Source organism: Equus asinus, chromosome 23 (genome assembly GCF_041296235.1).
Source record: "Equus asinus isolate D_3611 breed Donkey chromosome 23, EquAss-T2T_v2, whole genome shotgun sequence".
Taxonomy (NCBI): domain Eukaryota; kingdom Metazoa; phylum Chordata; class Mammalia; order Perissodactyla; family Equidae; genus Equus; species Equus asinus.
In genome coordinates, this window is record NC_091812.1 from 52751615 (window position 1) to 52778472 (window position 26858).

The 26858-nt window shown below is 40.5% G+C and overlaps 2 protein-coding genes across 2 annotated transcripts; both read right to left on the reverse strand.

The window, feature by feature from the left end:
• Positions 1-6406: 6406 nt before the first annotated feature.
• LOC106834179 (interferon beta-like) lies at positions 6407-6967 on the reverse strand. The gene has a single exon (XM_014845665.3). It carries the CDS (start codon positions 6965-6967, stop codon positions 6407-6409), a length of 561 nt encoding a protein of 186 aa, XP_014701151.3.
• An 18257-nt stretch (positions 6968-25224) lies between these two features.
• LOC106833890 (interferon alpha-2-like) lies at positions 25225-25782 on the reverse strand. Its single transcript, XM_014845245.3, has one exon. It carries the CDS (start codon positions 25780-25782, stop codon positions 25225-25227), a length of 558 nt encoding a protein of 185 aa, XP_014700731.3.
• Positions 25783-26858: the final 1076 nt, after the last annotated feature.

The window sequence follows — 26858 nt, forward strand, 5'->3', positions numbered from 1 at the left end:
TAAATTTTCATTCATTGAAAGTAAATAAATCCGAAGACACTTGTTTTTTTTTGTATTTCCATCTCCAAGTCGAAATTAGGATTCTATAAACTCCTATCCTCTAAAATATGCTTATATCCCGTAATCATTGATATTTCATTCAGTGATTCCTACATTTCCAGTTTCATAATTTTTGTTTCTGTTTATTTTCGAATTTGGGAAGTGCACTCATGTCTGTTACGTTTTACATTCATCAACATATGTTCAAAGTTACTGTCTCTCATTTCTTGTAAGCCAAAGGGTGGGCCTTCTGTGAAGCCGGCTGCTTTTTATGTAGATGAGTTCTTTTCATTGTAGAGCATTATTAACTTATCTCACTCAGTTCTAAATATCATCCCACCAAGTGAAATTGCACACAAATGTATAATGTATTGGTGCCAAATTGCTTCAGATTCCTGCATAATGTACATTGTCATTTGATGTCATATCTTGCAGTGTTTGGTACACAGCTGTAGTTTGTGTGTGAAGCGCCATGACTGCATTTGACCTTGATACCCATCAGGTTCTCTAAATGTTTTTAAGGTAGTTTTTCAGACAGGCAAAACTACAAAAATGCATTTATCCTTTGTCCAATACTTAAAAATGTTATCATATTTCAAGTCAGAACAGCAGCGTTGTTGCAGATTAAATCAACCTTATGAGTTGAATAAATTATGCACAAATTTAGCATCATCATTTCTGAGGGAAATAATGGACTGTTCATTATTGTATGCACTTGCCGTCTTTCTGCTATTTTCCTATCCTTGGCCAAGAGAATTTTTATGTCAATATTATATTTTTTCCGTTTATTAATTTCATAAGCTAAACATTTCCAAGTTTTTCTTTCATTTCAATAAAGTCAATAAATCTTTTTTCTATTGTTTTGTCATTTTTCTTAATGAGAACATCCCTAAGTCTGACATATTTGTTCACAATGGGCTACGAATGGTGTATAAACAAAAAATAAGGTAAAGTATTTTTCTTATATTCTTGATAGTAGTTCAGATCTAATATGGTTTCCTAGGAGAATTATGAATTTCTTTGGAAGTTTATTACACAAATAAGACACAGATCCCTTGTTATAATTATATTTCAACTAAATTTAGAAGCATTCCATCATTGGACTTCCAGTGATTTCTTGTGATCCTCCAACAGCTAATTTTTTTGGCAGGAAACATAACAACATATAAAATCACTTGCAAAATTTCCATTTTGGTTTCTCTGATTTTATCACTGTCTGTATAGCATCATCTATTAAATTGTAAGTTTGAATAGAGTTTAAAGACTTCTGTTTTAGAAAAGCATCAGGATGAAAGATGGAAGTTTTGTGGTTACAAAGTCGTTTTAACTTCTAACTTTGAAACTTTTTTTGTGTGTTTAGAATATTTCATTCTGTGTTATCGCTTAAATTGTATGCACGGAAAACAAAATGTTCTTTGGAATAATTATGCCAATCCCAATGAATGAATTTGCTATTAGCATATTTATTTTTAAAATATAGATCTTGAAAATCTTTGGCCATCACGTGAAATAGATTTTCTAAGACTTCTATCTTGTCTCTCGTGTAAGGTGACCAGCTCTTTAGAGAACCAATGTGAGACATAGGCAAACCAGACCAAAAAAATTATATAGATATAATTTATAATCAATAATTTTACATGTGTTACTACTTTAACATAAAAATGTGAATAGATGTTTTCTTGAAATTATATCTTACTTTGATTATTTACTTTCTTGCAACATAAATGCTACCGTATGAGCAGAACAACCATAGGACTAATTAAGTGACAATTAGTAGAAACTAATACACTAATTAAGCCCAATCTGTGTGAAAAATGTTCTATTTTTTCTATCATCTGTTACAATTAATTGTAACTCTTTTGAACTATTTATTGGCTATGCAAATTTTGTTGGTTATACTATTGTGTAGTCTTAAGATATATACATACAAGACTTCTGAAAAGGAGACCTAAACACAACGGGACTGAGCACAATTATTTATATTAAATAGTTGAAAACAATGCTGTTTCTTTCTGTTCTATGATGCAGTAGGATATTTTGACTCTTTTCCAATAATACTTCCCCGATTGGCCTGCAGTTGGGGGAGCATCCTTGTTTTCTTTTACGGAGTGGGAAAATGGAATACAGTCAAATGCAAAGCTCCTTTTGAGTTGCTGCTCTGCTCTTATCAAGTCCACGTTAGACTGATTCCTGGGTCCGTCTAGGGGGATGATATCAAGCTAAATCTCCTCTGAAAAAGTGTTTGAGCATGAAATACTTACAGCAGCATTTCTTTGTACTATCCTGTGAATAGCAGAGCAGGCATTTTCTGTGAGACAACATGCTAACATGCTAGATGCCCAGAAAATACTTCCACTGTGCTCTGAGCTTTCTCTCTCTGCTGGGTGAGGCGCGGTTCTAACCCCGCGTGCCTGTGCTCTGCTCCTGCACAGGCCTGCAGACCCCGCCCCGTCCCAGAGTTTCCATTAGGGGGCGCCAGTGTGCCTGTCACCGAGAGCGTCAGGGGAGCCGCAATCACAGCTCCTCTTGGCGAGTCTTGGTTGACCGTGGACCATACAGACGATTATGATCTGTAGTATTATGTGAAAGCAGGTGTCTTTTACTGTGTTCAGACTCTCAGTAACTTGCAATCTTATTTTCTTTAGTTCTTAAAATATCCTATGTGATGGTTACTACGATTATGCTTTTTTTTTAAAGATGAGAAAACACAAAACTGATCATTTGATTTCACCACAGCCACAGATTTCGTCAGAAAGCAGGGTTTCTCCCGCCTCCCAGTGCCGCGTCTTCACTGGCACTGAGTCTTCAGTTCGCTGCACTGTCTCTGCTGAGCTGTAATTAAACACGGTCATTGCTTTAATGTCTGTCTTTCCTGCTTCCTGGAAGGGACCCTACGTGGAGGCAGAAAAATGTCAGTATTGAAGAGAAGCCACGGGACAAGGGACAAATGTCTGGATTGAGTTGGGTTGGGCGCAGACAGTCTGGTATTCTAATCCAGACTTTTAATGACCGTGTCTTCTTGGGAAAATTGTATAACCTATTTAGTAATAGTAATAATATTGAAAATAATATTTACCTTACAGGTAACAAATATATGAGAGAAAAAGTCAGCCACTGTATGTAAGGCGATGAAGAGACTTTAAACCATCAATGGTGGCCGGTAGCTATGACCTCAGAGGTTCAAGAGCTTGTGCAGGAGCAGCCCTGGTAGGAAGGTTGTTTCCTTTCTTTAAGCTTTGTTTTTGATTTATAACTTACGTATAGTAAAATGCACTAATGAGTATATATCTTGTATTTTTAGGTATAGATGATACTGAGATCAATATATAGAACATTTTCAGAATCTCAGAAATCTTGCTGTGCCTTCTCCCACTGCATAGCCCCAGGCCAAAGGTAACCACGAATCTATGGCCTCTGTTACTAGATATTTGCTTCGTCTGTTTTTGAATTTTATATAAGTGGCATCGTACATTAGGTAGCTCATATCTGTCCTTTAATCCAATATGTCTGTAACCAAGTCACTCTCCAATGAAAACTATGTAATTTCCGGTTAAAAACCACGTCTTTGTCAACACTTGTTTTGTAATTAGGCTTATTGTTTTCGATTTGCATTTCTTCAAGAAATAATGATGTTGAAAACATTTTTCAGGTGCTTATTAACCCTTTTGTGAAGACTCTGTTGAAGTCTTTCTCCATTTTTCTTTCTGCCCTTGTAATGGATTTTTAGAAATTCTTAATTTATTCAGGATATGAGTCTGACACTTCATTTTCTCGATTACTCCATGCACTCTGTGGTTGTCTTTTCACTCTAGTAGTGTTGTCTTTTGATGGTTGACGCTCTTAATCATAATATAGATCAATGTATCAATCTTTCCTACAATGGATGAGGATTTTGTGTGTCCTGTATATGAATCCTTTGCCTACCTTAAGGTCAAACAGATACATTTATATGTACTCTTCTAGAATATTTATAGTTTTAGCTTTTACATTTAGGTCTATGATTTATCTCAAATTAATTTTTACGTAAAGTTGAGGGATGAGTCAAAGTTCTCTTTTGTTCCGTATACATAGCCAATTGTCCAAGCTCCATTTATTGAGAAGCATACTCCTTCCTCCAGTTCAGTTAACTGACACCATAATTGTGATCAGTTGATGGTATTTGGATGGGTCTGTTTCTGCATTCTCCATCAGCACACTATAGCTTTATAATAATTCTTGCTATTTGGAAATATAAGGCTTCTATTTGTATTCTTCTTTGAAATCTCCTTGGTTATTTCAAATCCCTGGCATTTGCATATCCAATTCGGCTCAGCTTGTCCATTTCCACACAAAACTTGGCTGTAATTTTATTTGGATCACATAAGGTCTGTAAATCAATGTGAGAAAAACTAAAATGATAACACCATTGGGTGGTCCAGTCTATGAACATGGTCTATCCATTCATTTATATAAGTATTTTTAATTTGTGACGCATTTGTTGTTAATCATAGAGAAGTTGTTGGGGGGCGGTAAACTGGAGAGGGCACAGAGAGTCTGGCTATCCTCTTGGTTGCTCTAGACACTGCCGATTACTCTGCATTTCTACGCGCTCATCTTGTTTTTGACTCCAAGTCAAAAGGAAGCAGGCCTGTGAAGGGAAATGGCAGAGCTGGTGGTTTGGAGTTGTAGCGTGTGGGGGATGGAGGGAGTGAGGAGGTTTATTGTTTTATGAGGACCTTGACAGGCTTGGGACAACAAAGGCAGCAGACCCACCAGGATGGCACTTCTTGGGTCCACAGCGGGTGTGTTATCTCCGTCAGTCAGAAGAGGGAGCTCCGGGCTCTGCCCAATCTGTCTTCTCGGGAACCCAGGGCTGAGGTTTCTTCTGAACGCTGAATCCCTGAAAGGGAACTCAGAGCTCTGTGCTGCCCCAGGAGAAAATGCCTTGAGACAAATAAAGTCTGTATGTGATTCTTCCCTTTGTACCCTTTTTGACCTTCACTCACTAGCTGTGTGACCTTGAGGCAGTTACTAAACCTTTTTGAGACTTCGTTTCCTGACCTGTAAAATAGCCATCACTTCGTGGTCCTACCGGAGGGATGCTTGTGAAGAGGACTAAATCCGGTTACATACATCAGAGCTCGGCACACTGCCTGGATGGTAGCTGCTCATGGCAGGAACAGGCATAATAATGCATGTTCCCAAGGGGTTCAGCACAGACAGAAAGGCAGCCATGCTGTCAGGGGCCCAAAGAGCTCCTGGGAAATCTCCAATTTCCCAGTGTAAGCTCTGGGAACCTCAGCGCACTCTCTATCCCACCTGAATTTCCTTGTCTCCCCTGCTTCCCGGTTTCTCACTGGCCTGAGACTGGAGCTAATCACTGCACCTGCCTTGGCCTTGGGTTTGGGGAGAGTGTGGCCTCGGAGATGCAGAGCAGCAGGAAAAGTGGGTACCATTTTCCTGGAATTCTGATGAACAGGACAAGGGGGCCCGGCTGCAGACTTGCTTCTCTGGAAAAATAGCAAACCCAGCTAGATGGCAGGGGTATAAAGCAGAGTTCTTTCTCCCTCTGTTGTCTGTGCCCTGGAAGGAGACAGAGACACCGGTTCCCCGACACACTCAAATGGCTTGGGTATCCCATGAAGAGTACCATAAAGGGACGCCACTTACAGTGTCCCAGAAGTGGCTGAGACTTGTCCTGTTTAGGCTTGCGGGGCACGGAAATGTTTTACAATCCTGTGGGGTTGAGGGGGAGGGGGGAGGCAGAGCATCCCGCAGAGAGTAGGGATGAGCTCCGGGCAAACGCAAGAGCTGACGTATTCCTCTGGACAGCCTGAGAGCCATCAGATTGTAACTGTGGGGCCAGAGAGCGGGGCACAGGGTAGAAGCAGCAGCCCCGTCCTCTGGGTCCAGAGCCCCTGCTTGTCTCTCCCATTTCAATTCCGTTTATATGGGGGCTCAGGCGGCATTTCTTCTCCTATACGGTGGAGGTCCCCTTCTCACCTCTTATCTTGTATATTCCGTGTGGTTCCCTTGGATTTTAAATTCCTTGAAGGCAGGGGCCAGAAACTATACTAGTTTGCAGGCACATTTTACAAAGAACATTTTACAGGTGGTTTGCAGTTTTTAATGTGGGTGGTTCTATAAATCAAGTTGAAATTAAAACAGCCATGTTGACTTTTGTTTCATAAATAATTTATTTCCAAGGTAAAGGTTTAAATAAATAAATAAATAAATAAGTTAATTCATAAGTTAGTAAAAAATTTAAAGTCTGTAACTGTCCAATGCAGTGCCTTAGCTGTCAGTCACGTCAAGAGCCTCTGCTGGTGAGGACGCCTGCAGTCACTGTCAGCATTGTCCCTTCTCCGAGGTGCAGGCTGGGAGATCCTCAGTTTTGGAGGTAATCTATGAGTCCGTTAAGGAAGGCCAAGCTTCTGAGCATTTCCGCTTGGACCACTGTCCAGGCACAGAGGCTGTACTTCTTGGCCTTGAGGTACTGCGTGATCCTTCCGTAGTATTTCTTCAGGCGCAGAATGGTCGTGTTTCCCCAGGTGGAGCTTTCCTCCTCCATTATTTCCTCCAGGTTTGTCTCCAGACGGTCCATCTGCAGATGGACTTTCACAAGGAGATTCTCAACGATGGTCTCATTCCAGCCAGTGCTAGCGAAATTTCTTCTGAAAATACGCAAGGTGTGCTGGAGCATCTCATAGATGACCAATGCGGCGTCCTCCTTCTGGAACTGCTGTGCTTGCTCAATCTCCTCAGGGAACTGGAAGTTCATTGTGTCCTCGAGGCATTGTTGAGGGGCTCCATTCAACTGCCGCAGGAGCTTCTGACATGCTGAATTGCTGCTTCTTAGTTGGGACTGAAGCAAGTCATAGTTCACAGAAATAGCCGTGGTGGAGACACACAGCAGGAGGGCCATTGGGAGGATCCACCTGTAGGTCATGATGAAGACAGGAACAGCGTTGCCTTTACTCCCTAGGAGCCCAAGTGGAGGCGGCAAGGGCTTGAGGTTGAATGTCCTTCTTCCATGAGTGTGGGCTATTTATACGGGATGGTCCTCCACCCTTTCTATTTCAGAGGAATTTCCCACTTTCACTTTTCCCTTTCTGTTTTCATATGTCATGAAATTATTAGTAGTCCCCAAAACTCTTTTTCTTTAAGCTCCTAACTATTTGATTTTACATAGATTAAGGGAAAAGATATACAAACTCTGATGATTTCTATGGTTTTGTAAAGTTTCAGTGAATTAGTAAATACCAAAGGAAAAAGGAAACCAAATCATTTAGGACTCTACTATTACAGGGTTCTTGCATTTGGCAAAGTAGTTTTGTATTTTTTTTCTTTTAGTATTATGAGATTTTTAGGGGGAGTTCTTGGTATGAGAATTTTCTTTTTCATAAGAATAGATTTAATTCCTGATTACACTATCACAAAACAATAAATATATGCAGTTTATGATTTTACAAAAGATACCTACTTTTTGTATCTAATATCGGATAATGTTCAACTAAGTTGATCTGAGTGTTTTGTAGGGCCTTAACCATTACAGCAAGATGCCACATAGCTTTCTCAGCCTTATTTATTGCTTTATTTGGCAATGTCAATAATCTAGAGTATAAATGAAAACTGGGGATGAAGCAATAGCTCGAAGAAGACAAAATGAGTGTTAAAAGCTCATGGTCCCCTTGAAAGGGGGCCAGTGTGACCATTACTGAGGGCCAATGTGTTCTTACTTTGTACACATTTTTAACATATCTAAATATCTGATTTTCCATTCCCATGCTAATAGATACCACATATTAGAAGGAGTTTTAGAAGGAAAATGGGAAGAAAAGAAATCAAGCAATGAGGGGATGTTCCCGTTGAGACAAATGATTCTGTCTCAATAGTTCTGAGGCCATTTTTTTTTGTTAGAGTGTGGTAAGTGATTTTCATTAGAGAGGAATCAGTAAAAAATAAAATTATGATTTTTACCTCCTGTTTATAGAGGAAGGGAGACAAGTCATACATTTTTTAGAGGTTTCAATAGAAAAATAAGTTATATTAATTATGATATTTAAAGTAATTATTTTCAGTTTTTAGAAAACTTTGCATTGTCTTTCAACCTGAATTTCCTGAATCCCCATGTGTGCAAGGAACTGCACTATGAGCTGCTGAAGATTGTAATCCCACTCTCCTGGATCATACAATGAAGTAGGAGAGAAGAGCATGAATCAACGAAATACACAAAAGTAAAATGCAGCACTGACAAGCGATCCAGAGGAGAGGTTCGTGGTCCTGTGGGTTCCCATGCTCTGGGGACAAAATGTAGTGGGAGAGGTTAGAGAAGACTGCCCTCAGGGAGTGACACTGGAGCTGAAATCAGAAGGAAGGTCAGCTGGGAGTGCATGTGCAAAGATGTTTGGAGGGAGGATGCGTGGTAAGGGCAGAGGGCAGGACCGAAGGCCATTGCGACCTTGAAGTCAGAGAGTGGTCCAAGAGTGGTCTGAGATGAGGCCAGAGGGCAGGTGGGAGCCACAGAGCACAGGGATTGTGAGGCGTGTTAAGAAGGTTTTCTTTACCCTAAGAGCAGTGGAGGGCATGAAAGTGTTTTAGGCAAGGTGGAGTAGCTTCATTAGGTTTTGGGGAAAAAACTCTCTCTCTACATTAAGCGCAATAAATAATGGAGGGAGGGCAGATGGACGCAGGCAGAACAGTTGGGGGATTTACCAACATGTTAGACCAGGAGGCTAGTGGTGGAGAAGAATACACTCATTTATGTGAAACCTCTCATTTCCTGACAACATCAGGTTCAAACGCTTAAAGAAACTCTCCATCATTTTACAGCAGGCTGCATCAGTTCTATTGGTTCTGATGATTTCCATATACGCTTAATGCTGAGGACATTGCTTCTATTGCACCAGATTGAAGTAGAGACTGAAAGTGTCTGGCTAAATGTGGATTTATAAACCGGGAGCAACTGTGAGCTCCCAGTTTCCCGTCATCAATGGATCTCCTGTCTTCTGATCTTTACAGTATGCCCCACCTATCTCCCCAATATCCCTCCATTCCTGTTCCTTCTTCGTTGGCTGTGTGTCATCAGCTCTCCCCAGAAGGACTATCTATTGGTGGTGTCAGAGGTTTTCCTGAAGAACTGCTTGTGCTTGAGCTGCACCGATACAATGCCTGCTGCATGGGGTGGAGAGGAAGCAACTTATCTTTCCTTCTAAATTAGGGGAGTGGGAAAGCTACCAGTGTCATTCTTTCAAATGAGTGAAGAGTATCGAGAGTTGAAATGATGGAGCAAACAATCCAAGAATATGAGAACAAGATTCTGGCAAAGTGGCAGTGGTAGCTGTGTGGATTTGGGTTTCCCTGAGTCCCCACACAAAAACAGACACTGCGACTAGACAGAAACCAAAACCCCACTTAACGTACAAAGTGGGTTACATGAACCACAAAACACAAGCAGATGAGGACAAACCACCAATTGCCACAAGATCTGCTTGGTAGTATCGTGATGTGGAGAAAGCAGAGGAAAGCAATGGACCTGAGAACCCCCAACAGCTGAGAGATGTTTTCTGGAAAGCCATCCGGGCTAGTTTGAGAACAGCAGCTGAAGCTGGGAGGGGTTTTGCCCAACGCAATAGCTGGTGAGTGTGAGGGGCCTCGGCAAGTTCTGAAAGCAGTGAACTGGTCTAGGATACAGGTAATTTTCAAACCAACCAGGCACAGCTCCCTTTGGGAAAGGGCCCTCCACTGAGGGGAAACTGCTAGAGGTGGAATCAAATTTGAGCAGGATAGAATCAACAGAGACAAGGAAAGAAGGCCAGACCAGTGGGGCGGACAACTCACAGAGCAAGCCACCATGTTCCTGAACACGTCACCAAAGCAACCGAAGAGGGAGCTCTGTCAGGTAGAAGAACCACTGAACCACTTCTAGACATGAGGAAAAATAAGCTTCTATAACATCGAACAGCAGAATAGGAGGAGGACTCAGTCTCACACAAAGTTAGTGTTAGAGGAAGGAGAGTAAGGAGCAGAATCAGATCTCCACAGATCGTGAGAATACACCAGGAACACAGTCAGCACAATACAGACCAACATTTTAACAAGGTGTTACCAAGGAGCTTGATAACATTAAGAAATGTTATGAAACAACATAAATCAGAATGAGATGAATTCAGAAATGAAGTAACATTGAAAGAAATAATTAGAAATAGAAGAAAAAAACTGTAAAGTTTGCTCAAAAGTTCTATGCGGAAGAAATGAGAGTTTTGGGGCATTGTGGCGCCAGAGAGAAACTTCAATCTGGAGAAATCTCAGCACCTGGAGCCACTTTACCACAGAGCAGCGTGTGGACGGAGGGGGCGTCATCTTCAGGAAACGGAGGATGGTTCAACTTTATATAATCCGTGTCACGTTACAGGGAACTGGTTATAAGTTAAAATGACCAAAATCTAGAAGAAAATTTGGGTATTTTCAATATCACATTGGAACAAGGAAGACCTTTCTTAACAAGATATAAAACCCTGGAACTAAAATAGAAAATATTGATAAATATGAGTATTAAACACCTCATGAATTTCAGGATGGCAAAAAATAAAGTCAAAGCAGAAGAGCAACATCAGAAACAGTGTCCACAGACAACAAGAAAGGGATAATTGTCTTCGTGGAGAAACAGCCCCTAAAAGTGATAGAAAACTATGCAATAGAAAACATTAAAATAGCCAGATAGCAGGACAAGACATATAAGGGCCAACAAAGATATGAGAACCTGCTCGATGTTCTTAAGAAATGGGAATCAAACTAACAATGAAGCAGCCAATTTTCCCTAAAAGGCTTTCCAAGGGCATGGACAAATAGTATTCTAATATATACTGAATGAACGCATAAACTTTTTAGAGAGTGGGGAAGATTGTATTTTCAAACGTGTCCAGAACAATATCCCATCCCACGTGATAATCTACAGTGTTCTTTGACTCTCGACCCATCAAGAGGTGGGGTCTGTGTCCCTCCTCTAGAATTGGGGCAGAATTCTGTGGTAGAAGCAATGTTGTGTAATTTCGGAGGCTGGGCCAAGAAAGAGAATGCAATGTCTACGTTGTGAGCTGGAACTCTTGCTCCTGAAGCTGTCCGCCACCATGTAAGGGGTCCAACTGCCCTGCACCTGCCAGGCTGTGAGAGAGCCCAACCCAGCTCGCAGGGAAAGACCACGTGGAAATTGGCTATACATTTCCAAGTTTTAAATTTCAAGCAATGGAATTATCCCTTTAACTTGCAATCCGACTGCTAGGAATTTACCTATGGATATTCCTGCTGAAGTATCTATATGCATGTACATATGTGTGTGTATATATTATACATTATATGTTCTATCAACATTTATGAATGTTCAGTGTAGTAGTGTCATAGTAAAAAAGAGAAATTAAGTATCCATCAGTAGAGAATCAGTTCAGTAATAGTATGGAACACACAAAATGGAATACTGTATAGCCATTAAAAAGTAAGATCAGCAGATATGGACCTATACACCAGATATATTTAATCAAGAGAGTAATACACAAAATAATATATGGCATTATCATTTGTCTTATAAGGTGCTAGAAAAATATCCATATTAAATTTGGATACATGCCTGTAATTTCTTCTCTGGGCACGTTCACTCGTGTATTGTCGGTAGTTCCCCTAGGGGAGAATGCTGAGCGTGAGGATGCAGCAAGGAGGAAAATCCTTTCCCTTTTCACTTTGTCCCTATAGAACTGTTTGTACATGGGTTTTTCCCTATGATAAAAAGATAACTGGAAGATAGGATAATTAGTCATTTTCGTAAGTGAGTGCACTTTGTTTGAAAGAATTTAAGGTGTTACTAAAGTTTTAACCTTTCTTTTGTTTTATCCACATTCAAAATTTTTTCAATAATGAACATCTATTATTAGAAAATAAAAAGCACGCAGTTATTCAAAAGCAGGACGTAAAATTGTACGTAAAATGCAGCTATGTAAAAATATGTAGAGAAAAAATTAATGAAAGGAAACATATCAACATTTTACTTGTGGTTATGTTGGACTTGCAAAACGAAAGGGTGATTTTTTTTTCTTTATGTAGTTTTCCAATTTTCCACCAGTGAACCTGTTCTTTAATTACAGATTAATCAACACTAAAAAAAGAGCCAATGAGCCCCCAGTCTTTCTGGTTATTCGGCTTCTTCTGTGGGTTTCACTTTCTCTTGCCTTTGACCTTTGCATGCGAGCTCTGCACAGAACCTCAGCCATCACATGGGTCCATTGGTCTCAGGGGATGGAGGTCATCCGAGGAGTGTGGTCACGGGGGCCTGGTCCTCCAGAGAGACTTGCACCCTAGTGTACAGCTGACCTCTCAGGTGTGACAGGGGGACCTCCTCATCCTCCTCACATCCAGTGGCCTCTGATGCTCCATGCTGATAGAGGCCATTACCAAATGGAATGAAAATAATAGTGGTGGCAGTAGGAACAGCAGTGTTAGTTACCATCTATTGAGTGCTCACTAGATGCCATTCTCTGAAGAATCCTCATAGTAAGCACTTGAGATGGGTATTGTCATCTTCATCTTATAGAAGAGGAGACTGAGGTTCAGAGAGGCTAAGTAATGTGCCCAAGACCCACACAGCCAATGAGATGGGTGGATGGCATTGAAAGCTCTGCTTTTTCCTCTGTATCACAGTTAGAATACGAAGCAGACCAAGCCGGTGCCTTCAGATAGGTCCGTGGTGCCAACCGTGGTGGTGACGGTGACTCTCAAAGGAAAAAGGAATGACCTGATAGGAGGATGAGGGGCCCTCAGTGCGCCGGGTGCAGGGAGTCTGCCTGAAGCAGCGGGGTGACCACCACAGGCAGAGGCGGCTGTGTGAAGGTGACACGGTGGAGGGCAGTCTCCATCAGCGCTGTGCAACAGAAATATAAGGCAAGCCGCAGAACCAATTTAAAATTGTGTAGTAGTGGCATTAAAAGAGTAAAAAGAAACAAGTTAATTTTAGCAGTGTATTTTAGTTAACATCTCCAAATAGCATCATTTCAACATGGAATCAACATAAAATTATTAGTGAGATAGTTCCATTCTTCTTTTTCATACTCTCTTCAAAATGTGATGCATATTTTTCCATTGGTAGTACAGTTCCTTGGACTAGTCGCGTGTTCTACAGGCCCCAGGTGGTGAATGGCTACCACAATGGCCGGCACAGCTCTAGAGGGAGGGATCAGCACGAACAGAGCCCGGAGAATGGACACATTTGCAAGGAGCAAACAGAAGGAACTTCCAATCGTGGACAGGCTGAGTGTTCGGAGTCAAGGGGGTTGAGAGTGGACAACTCAGCCTGAGATGTGCTGCGGAGGCTCTTGAATGCCAGTGGAGCCTTGGTCCTCAATTCAAGAAGATTCTTGGGCAGAGTGGACTAGAGTCGCGCCCGGTTCTTTTTGTCAGTGAGCAGGGGTCATTTAAGCAGGTGGTGGGCTGGTGAGCATCATTAAGAAGGGCAATCAGCCTCTGCACTAGGAGGCTGCCAAGGTCAGTCTTCTGCTGAGGCACACACATTCATTCATTTATTGAATAAATATTTATTAATCACTACACAAAGAAAAACGGTGAATCTTGTCATTTTATTGGGGTATTTTTAAAATGTCTCTCAATAAAATATTACTGTTGGCTGATGGTATGCATGCACATTCTTTCTGAGGTGTATTCCAACGTATTTTATGCCTTATTGTTGTTACAATTATGAATGAAATGATTTTTTCACTACATTTTCTAATTTAGAATAGGACTAACTTTTCATTCCACACATCCATATATATGGAAGTTACTAATTCTGATTTTGTATCCGAAAAACTTTGTAAACACTATGTCTAAAAGGTTTTGGTTGATTTTTCAGATTTTTAGATAAACAAATACATTAAATTCAAGTTAATAATTTAAAGGACTCAAAATAGCAAGTGTGATGACAACATGGAGCAAGAAAGACTCTCATCCATTCCTGTTTGGTGTGTAAATTTGTCCAACCACCTTGGGAAACATTAAGGCCGTCTCTAGCAAAGGTGAAAATCTGCATAGCCTATGACCCAGCACCTACGTTCTTAGGAATTACCCTGGAAAAAATCAGGTAGATATGCCTCAGGATATATGTACAAAAATATCCATTGCAGCTGTAGTCATAATAGCCCCAAAGTAGAAACATCCCACATAGCCCTTAAAAGTTGTATGGATAAATATGTTGTAGTGCATGCATGTAAGAGGATCATAAATAACAACACAAATGAAGAACTACAACTATATGCACAAACAGGGATAAATCTTACAAACGTAATGGTGAGCTAAAGAAATCAAGCTCAAAAGAATACATATTCCGTTTACATGAAGTTGAAAAACAGGAAAACTAGAGTGTTGGATTTAGGGTAAAATTATAAAGGAGAGAGAGGAAGCGATTCCCATACAACTGGAGACAGCAGCTCCCTCTAGTGAGGAGGGATGGAAGAGGGGCACGTGGGGTGGTGACGGTGGTGAGGCTTCCAGAATGCTCCAAAATTTGGTTGTTTTTATTGGTTGGTGGTTACATGAGTATTTGCCTTAATTATTCATTAAAATTTATACTTCTCTTTTGTGCATTTTTGTGGATATTTATGTTTCCCAATAAAAGAAGATTAATACACAAGAATCCAAGCTGTGCATGCATACTTTTACTTAAATCCGTCAGCTGATAATCCTGAACAATATCAACCACAAGAGTATAATGTTTTCCCATACTTATGTTTCTAAATTATTATGAAAACCATCAGAATTGGAAAATAGGTAGAAGATGAACAGAAATTCAAACTCACTGTGGGCAGTAAGTATCATTTCAACCTTGTATGATGACGATGTGTATGAGTGGTTCTCAAAGTGTAGTCTGAGGGCCCCTGGGGTTCCCAGGCACTTGCAGAGGTCTTCAAGTTCCTCCATTTCCAACTACAAGACTGTGTGAGCCTGAATTTCCTTGAAAAATTGAAACAAAGCTACATAACCCAACACATTGATTGCAGAGAAGATATGAGAACCCAATTGTCTTCTATTAAGCCAGACATTAAAGAGATGTGCAAAACTTCAAAACATTTACATTAATTTTTTTGTCTTAGAAAATGTAGCTGTTTTTCATAAAAATGAGTTTTTGTGTTAAGATGTAAAGCGTTTATCTTTGTTATTTGTAGAAGAATAAATATTTAAAACATTCTCAGTTTTAGTTTCTGACATGGCAAATATCAATAAATATAACTCCCATAAAGACAATCTCTTTGTGTGTCTCAATAAATTTTTCTTTTTGGTGTCCTGAGCTAACATCCACTGCCAACCTTCCTCTTTCTGTATGTGAGCTGCCACCACAGCACGGCCACTGACAAAGGAGTGTTGGAGGTCCATGCCCAGGAACCAAACCCTGGCCACTGAAGTGGAGTGTAATGAACTTAACCAATGGGCCGCCAGGGCTAGCCCTCAATAATTTTTAAGAGTATGCATAGGTCCTGAGAGTAAAGCATTGGAAAACTGCTGATGTTGATAAGATTTGCATGTATCTTTTTGGGTGGCTAATTGAGGATGAGTATTATGGGTTCCTAATAACGTTAATCTCTTTCTTCATTGGTTGTTCGATTCAAACCACAGAAAGAGGAATGTGGTATTTTCCCCAGCCGTTGGTAGAAGGTGTGGTGTGAGATTATACTGGAGTAAAGTCCATTGGAAAAGGATGAGGAGGGGAGGTAATGAGGACACAAGAAAGGAGAAAGAATTTGGTTCAGAAACAGTACTGTCCACAATCATAAGTGAGCGGTAATCTCACCAAAATCCCTGGAGAAGTTTTGCTGGATAATGTGGAGAGTTCCTATGACACTGAGGAACCACATGGAGAAGCCTGTATGCAGGGTGAGGGAAGAGTCTGTCTTCCCAAGTCTTCTACCTGCTGTCTCTCTCTCCTCCTCACTCAGCGCCTGAGGCTGATTCTGCCCAGGCTGGGGTTTCCCTGTAACCACAAGGCAGCAGCTGGTGATGTAGCGAATATACCTACAGGCCACCAACCTGGTGTGAAGACGCAGGATGTGTAGCTCAGATCTATGGGAACCTGGTTTCAGACTCTTTCTTATTCTTTTTCCATTTCCCGCATCCCAAATGTCTCCTCAGCCGTTTGAGGAGACTCATTCCTGAGTTTCCTCCTGGTCCCCTCGGGATCCAGCAGGGACTAGGACACTGTGCTGAGGGTCCTGCCTAACTCATGCTAACTGCGCCCCTCCTCCAATACAGACACACAACCAGAGGGTCCTACACTCTGCACCCCCTGCAACACTGGGAATGCTCCCATCAACAGGTTGGTGGCCCAGGGACACACAGAGGCTGCCTGCCCAAAGTCTCCCACCATTTGCTGCCAGGCCTGCTAGACACTCCAGACTGGTCATCTCAGATACGGAGGCGAGTCCGCACCAAGCCTGGATTTACTTTCTCTTAAGATCCCAGGCCGTTCTCTGAACTGGACTTATTTAATTCTCACAACCCCTCTTAGGGGTAGTTTGAGCCAGGCCTAGGGTTGAGAAGAGAATTAAAGGGGCAGCACAGTGACAGCAGCTGCTGAATAAGCATCAGCTCCTTCCCTCTGCTAACACGTGGGCGTGTCTTATTGTCTGTTTTCTGTGTGAATTTCCTGTCTCTGAAGCAGTTTCTGGATCGTCTTTAAAGTGAAACAGCCTAAAGCAAAACCTTCTACACAGTTACAACTTACAATTTAATTTCATTTTATTATATCATCGGGCATTACATAATGAACTAGAGGATGCAGAAAGAACAATGAGCTTCATGCAACAAATGAAAAGGAAACTAAAAGTAAGTCGTCAAACAGTATCTGAAGAACGAGGCTGGGCTTCCCCTCTGGCCTGGTGGCTTGGCTGAGTGGTGCGCACGGGATCTTCTCAGAGCAGAGGATTCTTCTGGCTGCCTGTCAAGATGCCTGTGCTATTCTCCTGGAAACTTTTAGCTCCTGAACTTGAGGGAGAACCAGAAAACCAGTGGAGGAAGGTGTGTCCTCGTAGGCAGCTGGTGTGTGTGCCAAGAAGAAATGGCTCTGTCTAGAACTCTAGGTTATTTGCTGTGGCTCGCTTGGCCCCGTCATCTCAGTGAATGGCTATTTCTCCTGTTGCTTGTGCAGTGGTTGAGCTGGCACTAAAAGTCTCCTGGACATTTGTCTGGGAACCACCTTATCTTCCTGTCCATGGACCTAGAACTCAGGGAATAATCTTCTAACCAGATTTCAATAGAAGAGCTGCCATGGAAGGAGCACTTACTCAGGGCCAGGTGCCATTCTGAGCATGTTACAGAAATTACAGCAATGCTCACCACAGTTTTATGAGGTGGTCCGAGGATTATCTTAATCTTACAGATAAGGAAACTGGACACAGCGAGGTCTCTTTTCCTTTCCTCTGTTAATAAATTTAACCATTTTATTCGAAAACATTGGGCTCCAAGTTTTAGCAGAAACATTCAGGGAATGGTGTCGCTTTCCGATCTCTCATTTCTAGAACTGTTGTAAGGAGAGAAACTTGATCTTGTTCCAAGCTCTTATTTGTTATTCATTTCTCAGTTTTATAAAATGTCCAATTTTGCCAACTCTTTGATTTAGCTCTTGCTTCCAAATGGCCTGCACATCTCTGGCCGTTCTCCCCTTGTCCAATTCTATTCATGCCTTTCCATATCCATCTATTGGTTCTAAAGTACCAATAACTTGGTGTCTCTTCATTTACCACCCCCCGTGCCCATGGCTCTTTGCAAATACAGCACTTCCATTAGAACACCTACCATTCTTTTCTGTACTTGGTAGTTTATTTCATCTGTCTCCTCCAGGAGATTAGACTTTCTGAGTCTGAACTTCGCATCCACAGTCTTTAGCACAGTGTGTAGCCCTGGTAGGAACTTAAGTATTGTTTACTGAATAAATAATGTGCTAGGAATATGTGCTTTATGAGCTTCTGACTGTTAAATTGCAAGGGGTTGTCTCAGCACTATGTGTTCAGAGTTCTTTTCGTAATTTCTCTTGACAAGAATTGGAGCACCTGCTCTACCCATGAGCACATTAATAGGCCATGTGGACAAAGGAAAGAAAGTCAAATTCAAAATAGAAGATAAACTGTTTTGAGAAAACTTAAATATTGTTTTAGCCATGTTTAGCCCCAATGCCTGAGGGTCTGCCTGCTACTTCTTAGTCTCTTTTCTGCAGCGTTGCATCCAAAAGCATAGAAATCCAACATCAAAAGTCTTTGAAGAGAAGGGACTGGCCCCGTCGCCGAGTGCTTAAGTTCGCACGCTCTGCTGCAGGTGGCCCAGTGCTTCGTTGGTTGGAATCCTGGGTGCGGACATGGCACTGCTCATCAAACTATGCTGAGGCAGCGTCCCACATGCCACAACTAGAAGGACCCACAACGAAGAATATACAACTATGTACCAAAGGGCTTTGGGGAGAAAAAGGAAAAAAATAAAATACTTAAAAAAAAAAAAAGACTTTGAAGAGCAATATCGGTCTTCACTGGTATGCCTTAAAGAGACAGCCAAGTTGGAAAGTACATCGTAAAACTATTCGGTAAAACATTTAGTTCCTGTTTTAGGAGGGCATGGGAAGAGATGGAAAAGTATTCAATTTATTTTACAAGGCTGTTACAACCTTGATAACAAAGTCAGAAGAGAAAATCATACGACATTCTTACCTATAAACATGAAGATAAAAATACCATGTTAACAATTAGCAAATCAAATCCAAAGGTGTATTATGCTTAAATAACTGGAATTTTCGTGGAAGATTATGAAACTTCAAGAAAGAAAATCTGTTCATGTAATTCACCATGTTAATATGTAACAAGGAGGAAATCCAAACACTAATCTCAAGAGGTGCCCCCGGACTCTGCTTTAATTAAAAAGCTGACCTAAGCCTAGTGAGGCTTGAAGAAAGAGCTTAAATCTGATCAATATTATTTTATCTATCAGGAATGCTTTCTGTTATAAGTAACAGACAACTCCGTTAATAGAGGCTAAAGTAATGAAGGCAGGTGCCTATCCCAATGTGGAAGGCTGTAGGGTGACGGTTGTAGGGTTCGATCAGCAGGTCAAAGCTGTGAGTGTGCTGGACGTGCATCTCGGGACTCTCTTGGTCTCTTGTTGATGGGCACAGGACAGCTACACCAGCCCCAAGCATCACATCCCTACAAGGGCGTCCCCAGTAAGAAGAGAGGAATATGAGCTAAAATCCTCTCGAGAAGACCCCAACAGATTCCCCGCAAATCTCATTGTTTGGAATTGTGTCATATGACTCTATCGAGCTTTATTTGTCTCACCATCCCCACTTTGATTATAGACTTAGGCCTAAAGTGGCTGGAGAACCTGTAAGAATAAGACACAGGGACCATGCTGTTTTTCAAACGGGAAGCTAATTGCCCCAACACCCACTTTTCCAGCTGGTTTGAAATGCCACTTTTAATTATGTGCAAAGTTCCACTAATTAAATTGTCTTATCCTCAACGTGTATTCTGCTTTTTTGATCTCCTTGTCTATTCTTCCAACAATGCCACTTGGTTTTAATTTCTATAGCCCTAGAGGATCGTTTGATATTTGACAAGTCAAGTTCATCTCTATATTTCTTCCTTTCTCAGATTTTCTTGTAAGTTATTTCTTCTTGATATATTTTATCGTCAGCTTGTCAAGTTTCATCTAAAAATTTTCTTGAGAGCTTGGCCCCGTGGCCGAGTGGTTAAGTTCCCGCTTTGCCCCAGCAGCCCACTGTTTTGCTCGTTCTGATCCTGGTGGTGGACCTAGCACCGCTCATCCAGCCATTCTGGGGCGGCGTCCCACACAGCAGAGCCAGAAGACACCTCCGGCTAGAAAATACAACTATGTGCTGGGAGGCTTTTAGGAGAAGAAGAAAAAAAAAGAAAAAAGAAGATGGGCAACAAATGTTAGCTCAGGTGCCAATCTTTAAAAAAACTAAAACTAAAAAACCAAAAATCTGGTTGAAGTCTTGATTAGGAATGCATTGAATTTATACATGAATACAGCGATTAAAATGAATGCAGTAGATTTTTACGAACTAATGGAGAAAAAGCTCTAAGATCTATTATTAAGTAAAAAAAGCTTGATATACACGGAATAATAATATTTACATAATATATGCTAAATTTTCTGCATGTGTAAATATACTAAATACATGGGAAAATGTCTAGAAGCATATACATTAAATTATTAGCAATGAGGGATTCAGGGGGATCCTCTGAGAGGCCAAGGGTGAGCTTTTTACTTTTTTGGGGGGTATATACCCAAAAGTGGAATTACTGGATCATATGGTATTCCATTTGTAATTTTTTGAGGAACCACCGTACTTTTATCCATTGTGGAAAAAATTTTACATTTTACAATTTTCACCAACAGAGCACAAGGGGTCCCATTTCTCCACATCCTCGCCAATGCTTTTTTTTATAGTAGCCACGCTAAAGAGTGTGAGGTGGTATCTGATTGTGGTTTTGATTTTCATTTCCCTAATGATTAGTGACGTTGAGCGTCTTTTCATGTCCTTGTTGGCCATTTATGTCTTCTGGAGAAGCGTCTGTTCAAGTCCTTTGCCCATTTTTAAACTAGGTTTGATTTTTTGTTATTGTTCTTACTGCTATGTATGCAAGACTTGTAACACCCTTTTATCCCACCAAAGTCTTGTCCTTTGGCTTTTGAGACATGGTAAGTTCCGTCAACTTCTCTGTATTTTTGACCGGGTCTTTCTCCCCAGCTCCTGAAATATAGAGGAGTTCATCAAAGATCAAGAGGCATCTGAATTTCTTCATATAATTACTATAACAAACTCAGAGGTGAATAATTATTTACTAAGTAACTACTATGGGTACAGTTAATTACAGCAGTAACAAATATCTCACATCTGAATGATTCCTATGTGCCAGGCATTTTACACTCATTACTCATTTAATCTCATAAGTTTCTGAGGTGAAGTACTGTTATTAACCCCATAATACGGCTGGGAAAATTGAGCCACAGAAAGTTCAGGACACTTGTCCAAGGTCCTGCAGTTAACTGTGGGAGAGGATGAGAAGAGTTCCTGTTTGCAAGAAATCAACGTCCAAAGGACAAGACAAGACTAGAGAAAATTAGAACTATGACAGTATTCCTAAAAACACTAATTACTATGTCAACACAAGTACTGTTTATACGGATTTAATTCTTTACTTTTCCTAACAATCTTTAGGACCTCTCTGCACTGCCCTGCAAACAAAATGAGAAATTATGAAAGGAGAAGTCGTAATCACCACTCTAAAGCACCAATTACTCAGCAATGATTTGAGAGTTCCTCTGCTCAAAGTTCGGGACTAGATGATTTTGGTTAAAAGGATCTGGTATTTCCTTGCCCTTAAGGAACTTACAATCTTTGGGGAAGACATGAACATGGGAAATGGTTAGACGAATAAAAGATCATCTAGATCAACCAACCATTTTAAAGTGTGTGATTCAGTGGCATTTAATACTTTCATAATGTCATGCACCCATCGCCATTATCTAGTCTCAGAACATTGTTATCACCCCAAAGGGAAGCTTCATACACACGAAGCAGTTGTCACTCCCCTTTCCCTCCTCCCTGCCAGGCCCCTGGGAAACATAGTCTGCTTACTATCTCTATGAATTTACATTCTGCATAGTTCATAAAAATGGAATCATACAATTAGAGACCTATTGTGTCTGGCTTCCATCACTTTCCATAATGATTTCAAGTTTCATTCCTGTAGCAGCGTGTATCAGTACTTCATTCTTTTGTTTGGCTGAATAATATTCCATTGTATGGATATACCACCATTTGCTTATCCTTAGTTCCACCAATGGGCATTAGGGTTGATTCCACTTTTCAGCTATCATGAATAGGGCTGCTGAGAACATTTGTACACAAGTATTCGAATACTCATTTTTGATTCCTTTGTGGTATATACCTAGAAGTGAAAGTGGGGAACATATGGAAATTTTATGCTTGACTTTGAAGGACCACCAAATGTTTCCACAGAAGCTGAAACATTTTACATTCTCACCACAATGTCTGAGGTTTCCGATTTCTCTACCTCCTCCTCAACACTTGCTATTTTCCATTTATTTGATTATAACAGACTTAGTGGGTGAGAAATGGTATCTCATTGTGGTTTTGATTTGCATTTCTCTAATGACTAATGATGTTGATCATCTTTTCATGTTTTTGTTGGTCATTTGTGTATCTTCAGGGGCCCATCTTGAACACGTATTCAGGGTCTTTGTCCATTTGTGTGTCCAACCACATTAGGTTGTTTGCCTTTTTATTGTTGAGTTGTAAGAGTTCTTTACCTATTCTGCATATTAGACCCCTATGGATATATGATTTCAAATATTTCCCCCATTCTGTAGATTGCCTTTCAGGATAGAGTCCTCTTTCAGGATAGAGTCCTTGATGCACCAAAGATTTTAACTTTGATGAAGTCCGGTTTATCCATTTTTAAAATTTCATTGCTTATGCTTTTAGTGTCTTATCCAAGAATCCATTGGCAAACCCAAGGTCATGGAGATTTATCTCTATGTTCTCTTCTAAGAATGTTTTAGATTAGCTCATACGTTTATATCTTTGATCCAGTGTGGATGTTTTTCTATGTGGTGTGAGGTTGGGATCCAAGTTTAGTCTTTTGCAATGTGAATATCCAGTTGTCTCAGCACCATTTGTTGAAGAGACTATTCTTTCCACATTTAATGGTCTTGATATCTTTGTCTAAAATCAATTGACATAGATGTATAGGCTCGTTCTGGATTCCTAATTCTACTCCATTGGTCTAGTTGTCTCCCTTTGTGCCTGTATCACACAGTTTTCGTAACCGTAGTGTGTAGTGTGTTTTGAAATCAGAAGTGTGAGCCTTCCAACTTTGCTCTTATTTTTCAAGATCGTTTAGGCCATTGGAGTCCCTTGCAATTCCATATGAATTTTACAATTGGCTTTTTCATTTCTGCAAAACTGGCTATTGTGATTTCCCTAGGGATTGCACTGAATCTGTGGATTGCTCTGAGCAGTACTGCCTTCTAAACAACCTTAAATCTTCCAATCCATAAACATGGGATGCTCTTTCATTTATTTGGGTGTTTGTTATGGACTGAATTGTATCACCCCAAAATTTACATGCTGAAGTCTTAATCTGTGTTGTGGCTATATTTGGAGATAGAGCCTTTAAGGAAGTATAAAGCTAAATAAAGTTATAAGTGTGAGGCCCTAATCTGATAGGTTTGGTGTCCTCAGAAGGAGAGGAGAGACTCCAGAGATCTCTCTCTTGTGCTCACAGAGGAAAGCTTATGTGAGGACACAGCAAGAAGGCAGCTCTCTATAAGTCAGGAAGAGAGGCCTCCCCAGAAACCAACACTGATGACACTTTAATCTTGAACTTCTAGCTCCCAGAACTGTGAGAAAATAATTTCTGTTGTTTAGGCACCCAGTTAGTGGTGTCTTGTTATGGCAGCCTGAGCTGACAAATACGGTATTCTTTAATTTATTTCAGCTATATTTTGTAGTTTTCAGTTAAATTCTTATACCCCCTTAGTTAAATTTATTCCTAAGAATTTGATTCTTTTTGATGTTATTGTATATGAAATATTTTTTCTTAATTTCCTTTTGGGATGGTTCATTGCTAGTATATAGAAATACAAACTAGTTTTGGAATGTTGATCTTTTATCTTACAACTTGACTGAATTCATTTATTAGCTCTAACAGTTTTGTGTGTTCTTTAGTTATTTTTTATAATCAGATGACATCATCTCCTAATAGAGAGTTGAATTTCTTCCTTGCCAATTTGAATGTCTTGTGTCCTTCACTTTTATGAGGTAATCATCAACAATTAACCATATTAAAAGTTAGCGACCCCTATCCTTTGGTTCTTTGGTATCTCCTTGCCGTCTGACGAATGGTCATTTGCTTCCTGGTATCTCCTCCCACCTAATCAGCATTTGGCTGAAAAATTATGCCATACACTAACCAGAATCCATTTTCAGCTTGAATACTACTGATTATGAACCTGAGAGGTGCTGTGTCAATTCACTTTATTTTTCAGAGATATACCACTTGATAACCTCAGTTTTCTTCTCCTTAGGCCAGCTCTCTAGAAGACTATAAACAACTTGAGTACAGAGTAAGGTCTTATTCAACTTTTTACTCTCGCACGGAGCATCACACCTACTATATAGTACAGTGTAGGAGCTCAAATGATATTTGTTAAGTGAATAAGAATAGTGATGATAAAAAATATTAAAAACCAATTGTCGTGGAGAGTTTTGAGAGTCAAATAAACTAATGAACAAGAACGTATTTTGGGAAAAAAATGGCGTTCCAAGGTAAATTATGAGGAAGTTAATTTTGTTTAGAGGGATACTTTCTTCAATTTTGTGGTTGAAATGTATAGAATAAAGAAAAAGAAATGAGACTTCAAGACCTGTGAAGTGTAGAAAGCTTACTGACCCTCCCTTCCTCAGCCTTCTCCACGATTCTCCAGTGTCCACATGTATGGATGGACTTCCGACAGCTTGTATGGTTCATGTGTAAACCTTGATGCATCTCCCGTTGTTGGAGGCCCCAAGCAGGTAATGGTGTCGATGCCCTGGGGCGTTCTCCTCAGATCTTCCTTCCATTTCTAAGCCCTGTCTTGGGAGTCACATCCAATCTCTTCTCAAAACGTCCATGGTGCTGTGGCCCATGCTGGGCTGCCCCTATTCTCTCTTCATTCAGGAACTTTGCTTAGGTTACTTAAGGGATCATAAAGGGTTAAGTTTTTATTCAAAAAGTGTGTGCAAGCAAAATTACTTTTTAAAAATTGCTTTTATTTCTCGTAACTTAAAAATGAACAGTAGTCATGGACAAAATAGAATACTAAACAAGTGTTGTATGAATAATAAATATTTAAATACTATAAATAGCATAAATAGTTCAAATAAGTAAACAAATTATAAAAATTACAAAAGTGTTTTGTGGATTTCTCTGTCCTGAACAACTTGTAAATTATAACACAATATAATTTTATAATAATCCCATACATTTCCTATGACTTATTTTTCATCTGGCATAAAAGTAGAGATGAAGCTTGCACTTTGAGTCTCAGGAAATAGCCATTTAGTCGAGCAGATGAACTGTTTCTAGTTTTCCTGAGGTTTTATTTGGTGAATTTTCCTGTGAGCTTGTTCATGAAGAGCAAGCACCTTCTGATTTCCACCCTGACGACCTCCCAGGCGCAGCCGCTGTAGTCTTTCTCTTTCAGATACAGACTGATTCTTTGGAAGTACCTCTTCACAGCCAGTGTGGAGATCTCACTTCCCAGGGCTGATTGTTCCGCCTTCGTCTCCTCCCCCAAACATGTCTCCAGGTCATCCAGCTGCTGATAAAGGCCAAGGAGGAATTTGTCCAGGAGGGTCTCATCCCAAGCGGCACGGGAGCCAGTGGTGCTGAAGAGATGGAAGATGTGCTGGAGCATCTCATGCAGCACAGCTGTGGCTTGTGTCTTCTCAAGCTGGTCCCCATCCACAAGTATCTGAGGAAATCGGAAGTCAGCCCTGTCCTTCAGACACGACAGAATGGAGATTCTCTCCATTTGACTCAGAAGTGTGATGGTTTCCTGATTGCCCTGTCTCAGAGGCGGGTCACAGCCCAGAGGGCAGGCAGGGCAGGAGCCCAGCATCACCAGGGCCAGCAGCACAGAGACTGGGAGGGCCATTGGGCAGCTGGAGGGCTCTGCAGGACTGCCTGAGGGGTAGTCTCAGCGAGTTCTGAGGACTTTGGGTGCTGAGTGCCTTTTACATAGTGAGTATAGACACTTTCATTTTCTGGGTTTTTCCACTTTTTTGTCCTTTCCTTTCCCTTTCTATTTTTTTTTAACGAAGTCAATTAAAAATGTGTACTTGTTGACTTGATGGGGCACTCCAAACCACACCGTATCTACACAGTATTGTAAGATAGTTTTCACACCTTCTCGATTGGTCTTCAGTGGAAAAGCCTTGAGAAAGTAGGAGAAGGAAGAAACATTCATACGATAATGGGTGGCTTTTCCATGCCATCAGGATATATAAAAGTGCTTTTAAAAGAGAAGATTTGGGTTTTCCTTAGTTTTTCATTATTTACACTTTTCCTCCTTCTTTAAAAAATTTCAGTTCTATATAGATCTTAAAGATATCTTAAACTCACTGAAGGCATTGGTTTGCAGATAAGATTTGTCAAAAATAAATAAGGTGCGCTTATGGTCTGCTGGGCACTCTGCTGGGTGCTGGTTTCCCTACAAGGTTCAAGTTTGCCTGTGTGTGATTCTCTCTGTTCTCTACCAAGTAGGACCTTCCCCACTGAAAAGTCAGCCTCGGTCATTGTGAAGTAATGCAGATCATCTCATCTCTTTGGGTATTGCATTGGCAAGTGCTATCCTACCACATACTCAGGGATAACGGGGCTGCAATGGTGTTCAAAGCTGATCATCACATGTCTTCATTGAATCGGTAACATACAGAGTATTTTAATAATATTAATGGCAGCAATCTTTAATTACGCACAGGCTGTCAGCAAAGTGTTTCACAAACATTATTTCATTTAATCTTCACAGCTTCCTGGTGAGATAATTACTATAATTATTTACATTTTGCAAATAAGGAAACTGAAAACTCAGAGGGGTTTCATAACTTGCTAAAAGCTGTGATTTATTTCGGAAGTGGTATTTTGCGCTATACTGTTCCGCCTTCACGTTACTCCTCATTGACCTTAAGCATTCTCCTTTAGCTACACTCTGTACACCCGTAATTAAGTAAC